We start from the raw sequence: 11,242 nt of genomic DNA, 5'->3' as shown, positions 1-11,242 counted from the left end.
TTGTTCTGCTTTTAAACAACCTTCATCTGTTGAGGTGTGGACGTTCTTTAGGGGGGAAAAATGTAATTCACCAAAGGGTGGAAAGGTTTCAGCAATGTAAGAGCAACTGGGATTTTCACAGAACTGCAGCAGAATTTGCTGTCCTCACATCAGTAGAATGAGGTAGGCAGGCTAAGAAAGTCAGTTACAGCTGCTCCCTGACCGCTGAAATCTGTAATATATGTAATATTTGCAATGGCATTAATGATACTCAGCTGGCTTCATGGGAAATCCTTCGGAAAGCCTCTCCATTTCCTTTGCCTTTTCAGAGTTTGAGGGAGACATTTCCATGGCTCATCCCCAATCTTTGGGCACCGGCCAGGCATTAAAACATAAAGGGAGTCACAATAAACTTCAGGTCACAGGAATAAAGCACTAATCCCAGGCCTTGAACAACAGTCTGATATCTGCTCACATCCCTGCAGGAGCTAGAGGAGGAAAAGGCAGGTTTTTTTGTTGATGTTGTCTTAAGTGGGAAGCTGCTTTCTGACATGGCACAACATTTAAACAGGCTGTTTAAACAGGCACCGCTACTCCTCAAAGCTTTGCGCCCTTCAACCATATGCTCAGCTTTTGAAATATGCCCTGAAAATATCCTCAGAGCCCAGCTGAGGGAGCTCCTGGCACCTACCTAACCCTAGAGCCCGTTGCATGCACCTACCTTTCTCTGGGTCCTCCAAACTGTTATTCACGTGCTCCACTGCTCGGTCCACTTCTTTGCTGTCACAGACATTGAGCTGGATAGTTCTCATTCGGTCACTGTTCATGTTGTCCAGATCCTTGGAGCCACCATCTCCCTTGTCCTAGAGGGGACGAAAGCACTGGTTCGAATCTGGCCAAGGAGTTTGTGTAGAATATCGAATACATAGCAACCATCAAATCAGGCAAAAGAGGGTGCACAGAGCAGTCATAAAATAGTCAGGACAGCCCTGCAGCTCTAAGAGGAAGGGGAACAGACAGGGCTGCTCCTGCACAGCACCATTCCTCAAGCATCTCCACCTGACCATGAGCCCCGCCACTGAGCCAGCTGGTACAAACTGCATCAGAAAGCAGCCAGAGCTGGTTCGGCCCAGCAAGGCAACGTGATGCCATCCTCACTTTGGTTTGCATATGGGGCACAGCAAACAGCAGGGTGGGGGTATGGTATAAAATAGCCGGTGAGTGGCTGCACACGTACACTGCATGTGCTTCTCTGGAAGCAACAGTGCTAGAAGAGAGACTGCCTGCCCACTGCTCTCTCCCTTCAGCTGGTGTATGCACACAGCTCCCGCTGCCTGGAAACCTACCTACTGCCTCCAACGGACTCGCTCTGACAGAGCTGATCACCAAGCGCCTGGCCAGCGTGCCGGCTAGCAATGCCCCCCAGTGTCTTTTCCAGCATCACACTCTTCTGCTGTCCATGATAGCTTTTTTTCCCCCTCACTCTCATCTCCCGTCCTCACTGCTTTTTTCTCAGCTCAGAACAGACATCCCCAGCATACACATATGCACTCACAGCCCAGCGCCTGAGATTCCTTTCCATGGGCCAGATGCTGCTGGCAGCAAGGCTGCCACACGTGGCGCTAAGCCCCTTCACGGTGGTGGAGCCTGGCCATGATACTTCCAGGACACAGACATGGGGCATTAATATGAGTTCGGGACTGTCTCTGAATCACTCCCACGGTTATAAGCTACTGGACTGTGCTCGCCACTCCAGAGTACTTTCGTAGAGGATGGTGAGGTCTAGCTCTGAAAATAATCACCTTTTGGGAACATCCCTGTCTTTACGGTAAGAAACTCCCTCTGCCTCCTCAGTATTGTCCCTCACTGCAAGTCTTTTACTCCCTGTCACCAGGCTAGACATGCAACATATCCCACAGGATCATCTGACGGCTGCTCAGATCTTCCCCCACCACTCAACCCTGCAGGTAGCCCTGCTTGCAGTGCCAGCATCACCAGGCAAATGTCCTGATAGTTGAGGCTTTCCTGAACTGATAGCTTTTCTCCTCTGACCTGGAACAGGCCAGTTCTTCAGAGCAGGGCTGTTTCCTCACTGCTGAATGACATTAGCTTGTTCTAAACACCTCAAGCCACAGGTTCTCCCTGTCGGAGACCACCAGCAGTCAGCTGTCAATGAGGTGGTACTCATCTCTGCAGTCTGGACCCAGCCTGCCCCTTTGCCCCCCTGAGTGAGAGTTCTCTTCAGACACCACGAACGTGGCCATACATTCCTCTGTCTCTGTATGACCTGTCTTCCAAAAAACCTTCTCCTGGCTCCTCTCATTCCTGAGCTTATCCATTGTGCTCACAGACAGTTCACTAACTTAAGTACCTGACATCTCCTCTGACTTCTCCACCCTTCCTTATTCCACCAGACTGCTAATACCATTAGTGCTCGTCCTTAAGAGAAGACACCGACTGCATCTCTTCACACGGAAGCATACTGCACACAAAATGGAGCAGTTACAAGTCCCATGCACAGCTTAGTGGAGCTTGTTTCCACAGACACTGAAGATAGAGTTTCGTGCTAAGTTTCCTGCTCACTCGGAAGCAGCGTGGTGCCAAAGCCAAGTGTGCACGGCAAAGCACTGCAAAGCGTACAGTGGCACAGGTGGGAACGCCAACGGGGAATCGGCAAATGCCAGCATGCAAGTCCCTTGGGAACAGCAGATATGGTTAAAGGGAAAAGGAAGAACAATAAGGCCAAGGTGGTTTCCTCCCAGATCCCAGGTCTATGAGGAGCTATGAAATCTCTGGTATACAGCAACACACCAGCCTTGGAGGCCTCATAAGCTCTGCTGGGACTTTCACGGCATCCTTTTCTTCCTCCCTTACAGGGCTGGTTCAGCAAGCCAACATTCCTCCTGACCTCCCACCCACACACGCAGCTGGGTCCTTGGACAGGGACTCTTGTGGTTGGGATCCTGGCCACTCGTTGGACTCTGGACATTAACCCAGACTCACAGGGCCATTCTCTTGGCTCTTCAGAAAGGACATATGGGTGACATTTTAAGTCACATACCCTGTGACCGTGTCATGCTCTCCTGGCACATGATACAGCCTGTACCATGACCCCTGGGCCCATATGCAGCAGTGGAAGGACCTCTTCATGCTATGCCAAGGGACCAGTACATCTCTGCTGCCAGCTCCAGGGTTCACTGTCCCCACAGCAAGAGGACCCAGCTGTTCCATTCTGAAAATGCACACCACTGCCTCATCTTCCTCTTTCCTTGGTCACCCTCGGGGGCCCACGGCTTCAGCTTGTATCTTTATCAGTGTGTCCTTGAAGAGGTATGTAATACCCTGGGGCTTTGCACACTCTTGTTGAGCCCTACAGTAACAGGCCTGCGTGCTGTCTTGCTCAGATAAAGCTCTGCCTTCTCATCACCCTGCAAGCCCCAACAGGCCTGAGCACACAAAGCGAAGCGAACGGGGGTTCCACTACACTCCTGACAGCCGTGACAAACATCACATTTGTCCATTGGTAACAGATACTGATGGAAAAATACCTTCTTCATCTTGTGTCAGCTGGCTCCTACAGCTATTAAGCAAAGAGGGAAAAATAAGACAGCTGCAGTGTGATCGTTCATTGGAGCCAGTATACCATTGTTTTTTGGCAATGAAGCATCCACAACTTTCAAACTGAAGATATTTGCCAGTGAAAATGCTAGGAAGAAACTGTGTGTGAAGTAGCACTCTGTGAACACAGATCCATCTACGGGCTTCCCTCAGTCATGCCTCTAGGTTTCCTCCACTAAAGACACAGTCAGGCACTCAGGATCTGGTCATTCTAGGAAACCTTTCCTGATGAAGAATCAGTACCGCACACACTTTTGATCTGCAGTAAGGATGTAAGGTTTCTAAGAACAAGCTGCAGCATGCTTCTGATGTGCAGCTGTGCTGTGAAAACCAGTCCCATGAAAATAACACTGAAGTTTCATGGTCAGTTCCTGTCAGGGATAGGTCAAAGATACCCAAGCAAAAGATGATGCTTCTTATTTTTACTATTTCTAGAAACACAGCAGGCTTTTTCTTCTCTAAATAATCCCTAAATAATCAAGCTCCAGCAATAATCACTCTGCTCAATAATTCTTCTCAATAATTCTGCTCAGAATTCTACTTATGGTTCTGCTAGTGAAACCTGCGGCACAATGAGAAACCAGCTCAGCCTCCTGAAGTTGTTTTAGGTTCTACATAAAGTAAATGGCCTGATGATACCACCTGTTAACTAAGGAGCTTTGGCATTTTACAGTGTTTATCTGACGACAACTCCTGTTACCAGCCTTGCCACAGCCACACAGATTTCGGAACACGGGATGCGAGTCCAGCTGAAGAAGCAATATTTAATTACACAGTGATACAGCAAAGCTTTCTGCTGATTCTTGGCACAGAAATAAATGTTGATCAAAGCCTAAAAGAGTCCTGGCATGCTGCTGCATGTCAGCTTATGCTAAAATTGTCAGAGACAAGGATCTTCCACTAACATGCATTCAGGAGAATGAACACTGAAGACACCAGAGTGGAAGGGAGGTTTCAGTCACAGTTAAAGGCATGCTCGCTGAAAATCATCATGTCTTTCTGGCAGCTCAGAGGAAGTGAAACCCGGAAGTAACTTCGCAGCTCTAAAATTTTTGTCTCCTGTCAACATAGTGTGGTCTGTAAGTCTGCAACATTCTTACATTCTCTAATGTCAACCTTCAACTGCCAAAAAAGTACTCATCTATCCTCTCCCTGATAGCTTTTGAAGAGCAGTAGATTCTAACAAGTGTCTTGTTCTGCTGTGAAGCCTGTAGAGGGAGCCCAGGTTCACAAGTAAACCCATGAGCCAAAGCTGAGACACCACAAGGGACAGAGCTATCCAAACACAAACTTCTCTTTTGAAAAAATGCTGCAGAAAGAAAGTAATCATTGGAGCAAAACTTAGTAATAATGGAAAGAGTCTTGATAATGTTAAAGAAATAGCAAATTCTCTTTAAAGAATATAACTATTCAAGATACATTTATAGTGATGAGTGAGCTAAAAGATAACGATCAAAAGAACTGACCCACCCCAGGATATCCTGAGGAGTAAGTTCGTTTCTGTTGGGTAACAGCCATGCAGCTGAAAAAGAGCCAGTACTTCATAAGGAGAGAGAGTTTAGATAAAGTTCTCTCCTGTACTCCATGACCAGGCATCTCTGACTGTCACACAGACTGTCTTGCAGAGGGTATGGCCGGGAAGGGTATCGAGAGCGCATCACTAAGATATTCATGGCCTGATTCTGCTCTCACTTGCACTAGTTGAACTCTGTTGCCTACACAGTGATTTCAGAAGACTCTCAGTACACACTGAGGCACGGCTGTACTCACGAACATAGAAAAATATGGTCATGCCACCATGCCATGTGGCTTGGTGGATGTCACAATTAATCAAAATAAGCCACATGTAAATATGTATATTCTGAGAGCAGGGCCAAAGGTCCAGACTTAACCTGATCCCAAATTTTGCTTAAGCCTACAAAATTAGATTTAGGGTTTCAGTCCATCAGATATGAATAGACCACGATGCTGTGATTCAAATAAGAACCACCCCAGCTACCATTTCATCCTGATTCTCGTCTAGACCATGTTTTTTCTAGGAAATTCAAGCACTTGTGCCTGTCCCTTTGAACTATCAACCACCACCTCACAGAAGCTGTTCAGAGTGGAAAGGAAAGATTAAATTTGCTACATGTCTGTGCACATGCCACAGGTGAAGAATAAAGGTTTTGTTTTCCCTACCTTTTGCAGGCAACCAGCATAAACAATAAGGCCTTTGGCATGCAGGTGCTTGGCCAAGGCAAATCCGAACCCTGAGTCACAACCCGTAATAAGCACAGCTCTGCTGCCAATCTGCAAAACAGAAGAAAATGCAGTGGAAGTGAGTATTTGAAATCGGTGGTTTGCAGCGCAGAGAACAAAACATGTTCCTGGCCATGTCCTTGGCCAGGAGCAGCACGCTCCAGGGACATTCTCTGCATGCGCTGCCAGCTACTGCCACCCAGCGCCTCCTGAAGAAAAGAAACGAAGGTTATTCAGATGGAGTTCACTCCAGTGAGGCAGCATCACTGTCCTCCCAACACAAAGAGAAGTTTGGCACCTCTGACAACAGGCTCCCAAGGCAAAGAGACCAAGCAAATCACCATTCTCTCATCACCAACGGTGATGGCAGTTCCCAAGACACGTTTTCCCTTCAGCCGGAACTGTTCCTACGTGTTCAAAGCAGTCAGGAGTCCACCCTTCTGTGCCATACAGTCCACTCGTCTGTGCCATGTGCCACAGGGCATGGGGAAGATAGTTTGACTGAAGAAAGGTCATTAGCAGCGTTATTGACTGCTCACTCCTATTTCTCACTCTAGCACATAAACCCTCTATTCCTGGGTTCTAAAGTGTCAAGTGGGTTTAATATTTGAAATTAAGACCAGTCAGTCATCAGTCTGTATGTTTGGGTTTTGGTCTTATTTTTCCAACTTACAGTTTAAACAGAAGTATACCTCATTCACTCACCAAACTCCTTCTTATAACCTAAAGAGCGGCAGCAGTTAAGTGACATGTTAAAAACTGCATGGTGTGTCAGACATTCCAGCAGCAACAAGAGCACGTGCAGCTAGGTGCTGCTGTGGGTGGGATCAGGTAATAATTACTTGCAATTCATTCCACCCCATCTCTTTCAACAAACTAGAAATTTGGTTTTTCCCAGCATACACAGGGACTGATCGGGGTCTCACTGGAAGCCCAGCACTGTTGAAAAGGCCATATCTAAATTCCTCTGAGACTTTGCACCAGACTTACGGAGCAAGATGCACATGCTCTACCACTGCTACAGTGCCACAAGACAGAGAAGAGGGCAGAGCACCCCCCCTTCTTTTGCGTGGCACTGTTCCTGGCACTTTCAAAGAGAGGGCTGTTAAAGAACAGGGCCACTCTTCAGATCTAGAGGTGAGGACACATTGATTTGTTTACGTTCTTTAAACAACCACACTCCAGAGTGCTTTATGAAGTCTGTCATGCAAATTCCTCCACTCTAAGGTGGAAGTTTTCATCTGCTGAGTGAGTTCCAAAAATAGAAAAACCCCACTAGTCTGATTGTTTATTTCCATCCTCAGCAGCATGTACCGTGCTACGTCAATGGAAACTCTGTGATAGGAAAGAATGTGGAGTATGTTGGAGAGGTCCAGCTTGAAGTCTTTCTGGCAAATTGGAAAGGAGAGTTTGGTCACCAGGCTTCAGGGATCTTAAAACCCCAGCTCAGCAGAACTAGTTCCTGGAAACCACAATCACACTCACCTGATCGACTTCACTTGCGTAAGAGCGGCTGCCACATAGGGGCAAGGGAGGGAAGCAAAATCTTTGCAGAGGCCTGTTAAAAAAAAAAAAACCACAACAGAACAATCAGGTATGGAGTGTCTTGTCTGTACCCCAGTGCTGCAGCACACACACAAAAAGGAATGTAGTGTTGCCTACATGTGTGATGTAGCATGTCATTTGAGAAGACAGAATCCAGCATACAGTTCTCCTTAGTGTGAGCCTGTGTGTTTCCTACACTATTAAACACTTGTTTCTCAAAAGACCTTGACGCTATTTCCAGCTGCAGAAGCTGTCTGGATATTACCAACAATTCTAAAACAGCTCCCGGTCTGGAGGCACAGAGGCCTCCACTGGCCAAAGGGGCAGTACAGCATTTTCATTTCCAACAGCAACAATACTCCTGCTGCTGGGCTAGGGGAGGTTGTCCTTTTGTCTGAGGAAAGTACTCTGCTGTGGCACTGTCTCTGATACCCAGCCTAAGGTCACATTTGCTTCGATATATCTCACTGCTCTTACACATAGCTCCACCCTTCTGTCATCTTGGATGACACTTCCTCCTCTGCAGTGTCTACCCATTAGATCCTCTTAGATCTTACATCCCCTCTTTGCAACTGTTCAAACTAAGAGACACCACGACTTTGAGCGACACCTGCCATGCAGACCTGAAGTTCCTCTTTACAGCATGTCTGACTCCCAGGAAAACAAATCTGTTTTCACAAAACCAGATCAGAGTGAAGCTACAGTGCCTTCCAGGGAGAGCGTATCTATTTAGAAAAACTACGCTACCAGAGGCATCGTGTGTCTTAGGTCTTGCCGCCATTCATCAAAACTGAGCCTAGACAACACACCAGAGGGTCCCCGGCCTCTGTCTCTGCCAGCCACCTCTCTGGACTGTATCAACTTCTTCACTTTTGCTTTGGGTACGGACTTTGTTCTCCCAGAGCCTTCTGGCCTTCCCCTAGACTTGCTGTACTTCATCTACTCTCTGGCCCCTCTGACAACATCTATCCTTCAGCACAGCTTATCTTCCAGGCTGCTCTTCCATCTTCTAAGTGAATTTGTGTAATCATTCACAATTATTTCCCGCTCAGACATCCAGGTGCTCCCAGTGTGACCCGTGCTACATTGACCAGCAACCTGCAGACAGTCTGGCCTCTGAGCTGCATCTTGGGAAAACAAGGCTAGAAGAAGGGTCTGCTAGAGCAGAAGCTTTGAGCCAGATGGGGAGGGAGCCAATTTATACTGAGGCAACGGCATCCACTCACCTTCCTGCAACAGTTCAGCTTTTTTTCTAACTTTGAGTATCACAAGCCCAATCAGCTCTTGAAATAGCTACAGCCAATTTACCTGCTGCAAAGGTCAGTCCCCAGACAAAGTCTGTGTTAACACCACTGACCTGCAATCCTGGCTTGGAACTGTTATCTCAGCAATAAGCTCCTGGTGTCTCTCACAGTGCTGAGAAACGCTCATAACATTTCTTTTAGCTACACGAACTTGTTTTTTATCTTTCGGTGTTCTGTCTGGTCCTGTTATTTCACTGCAGAGCACTGATCTGCTGCTGTTATTCACAATAACCTGTAGAGAACAACTACGTGACCTGAAGGCAAGGGCATAAAATAGATGCCAGCTGCTGATCAGAAGGAACGTCATCAGAGGAAGCAGCTATGCTGCCTGTGTGATGTCAGCCCCCACCCCCCAGTACACTAATGTACCATGAGCCATTTTTGTCGTTCTGCATGACTGAATTCTAGAGACCACAACTGAGCCTTTAAAATGGTCCTTGAATTGAATCTGTGCGTGTAACTGCGCACTCGCTTTTGCTCAGTTACACCAAAAAGGCAGCCCTCAGCTTGAGGAGTCAGGTGAATAAATGCTACCTCAGTTCATCAGGACACCGGTCTAGTGACAACTTTGCTTTTCAGACAGACAGTTGGATTTCCATTTTGGGTTTAGCAGCTTGTGGGTACTTCAAAAAACGCAACACTTTTTTACCCTGAGTACAAGATGCACAAAGCACAAATACACAGTAAGCAAAACAAAAGAAGAGGGAAAAACCAGAATATGCTGAAAAATATTTTCTCAAGTTAATAAAGCATTAATTTGTATTTTTTAAGGCCACAGCAGACTCCTGCCGGGGCAGCTTTAGTGTGTGTGGAGTAAACAGAAGATAAAAGGCCTATATCTGTTTGCACAGGGAAACTCTAACAGCTTAGCTGTCTTTGGTCTCTACCCCTCCCTGTTACGGCAGCCAGCCTTGACCAGCGAGGGTGCTGGACACGGCCACCAACAGCAGCAGGACAACACCTGAGGTGGTTGTTCTTGCCTAGCAGTCCATGAGCCCCTTTCAGACAGCTCCTGAACAACAGTGGTACACACAGCACTGTGTGGGAACCCTGCCCCAAAGCAAGGCCAGTGAAAGCACTCAGCTTGCTCTGAATTTGTAATAGTGCTCCCAGCATATATCAACATAAAAGCGGTTTTTTTCAGAGCTAGGAATTAGAAGTACATAGGCAATTTCCTGTTATTGTTCAGAAAAAAACAACTTAATTACTCAGCCCACCCCCATTTCTCACTACACCCCTCCTTCTCAACTTTCTCTCTCATTTCAGGTGATTCATTGCCTCTTTAATGTAGTCATAGAAATACATGAGGGTTCCTTGCACTGCAGCAAGGCCTGCTTGCTGATATTCAGGAATAAACCCGAGCTCGAATTAATGCTCTACTCAACCCCTTCTGACTGCAGATGATTACCCAAGGGTAAAAAGCCCCCATGTTGCCTGCCCTTCCCTGCATAGCGAGTTCATCTCCTCTGTGTGCAGCTCAATGACTGAGCACTGGCACAGGTTGCCCAGGCAGGTTGTGGAGTCTCCACCCGTGGAGACACTCAGAAGTTGTCTGGACACAGTTCTGGGCAACCTAGCTCTAGGTGGCCCTGCTTGAGGAGGAGGTTTGGGCCAGATGACCTCCAGAGGTCCCTTTCAACCTCAACAAGCTCACGACTCGGGAAATAAACCATCCCACCGAAATCCGATGAGCCCTGGATGTGAGTTTCACTCAAGATCTCATTCCTTCTCCTCCTCCACCAAGTTACTTACCTGAAGCCATTCCCAGGGTCCCTGAAATTAAGGGCTTTCACAGGGAAGTTCAGGAGAGGCCGGGACAGCTTGGTAGCCAACATGCTTTCAATTAACACACTCTACCAACAGCAAGACTGCTCTCCCTCAGCTCTGCAATACAAGATAGCACCTCTGTTTTAGTTCCTCAGTTATTTCAAAAGTCATGCTGACTCCAAGTATTTCAACAAGAAAAGTCCAAAACTCATCTTTCCCCCTTGCAGTCCCTCACACTGAGATAAACACCTCAACCTTCGATCACCCCAAGATGCTTTTAAATAAGGAAAAAGACTGTAAGTAAACTACAAGCAGGAAGGCATTTGAAGAAAATCTCAGTTTCTCCTTCTTTAATGCATCTTTACCTGTATTCTCTGAAACAGCTAAAAATTAAGGTACTGACATGGAATATATTATTTTAAACTAAAATACAACTTCTAGTCACGGGGGACGTTATGTTACATGTTCCCAAAGCAATCCTTGGGCTTTACAGCTAGTACAGCCACGTGGTTCAGAATACATTTCTTTGTAATTAAGCAGCTGGTAATGCTGGGCTATGCATGCACAGGGACCCACCATTAAACACTCCACGGCATGAAAACAGCCCAAGAACAAGAGTCAAGTACAGAAAGATGACTTCAGTCGTCATCATCTTGGATACAGCCAGTCCAGCACACAAAAAACATCTCCCCACGCACAGCCTCCTTCATTAAAGCAGAAAACCGGGATCTAATTGTTGGTGTTTATTTGCGTCTATCTCTGGCGAAGGCTGGGCGGCTGCTGCTGCT

General features: G+C 46.9%; 1 protein-coding gene across 1 annotated transcript; it reads right to left on the bottom strand.

Moving 5' to 3' along the window:
- Window positions 1-700: 700 nt before the first annotated feature.
- On the bottom strand, window positions 701-10,522 carry LOC104492297 (D-beta-hydroxybutyrate dehydrogenase, mitochondrial-like; the record flags this gene model as incomplete). Its single annotated transcript, XM_010134833.1, has 4 exons — window positions 10,440-10,522; window positions 7,324-7,396; window positions 5,779-5,889; window positions 701-842 (listed from the first exon to the last, which is right to left on the bottom strand). Coding segments are annotated over exons 1-4 (409 nt in total), but the record flags the coding sequence as incomplete, so codon positions are not given.
- Window positions 10,523-11,242: the final 720 nt, after the last annotated feature.

Source organism: Buceros rhinoceros, unplaced genomic scaffold (assembly GCF_000710305.1).
Source record: "Buceros rhinoceros silvestris isolate BGI_N320 unplaced genomic scaffold, ASM71030v1 scaffold40564, whole genome shotgun sequence".
Classification (NCBI taxonomy): domain Eukaryota; kingdom Metazoa; phylum Chordata; class Aves; order Bucerotiformes; family Bucerotidae; genus Buceros; species Buceros rhinoceros.
Note: the sequence above shows the minus strand (reverse complement) of the source record. Positions and strands in the feature narration are given on the sequence as shown.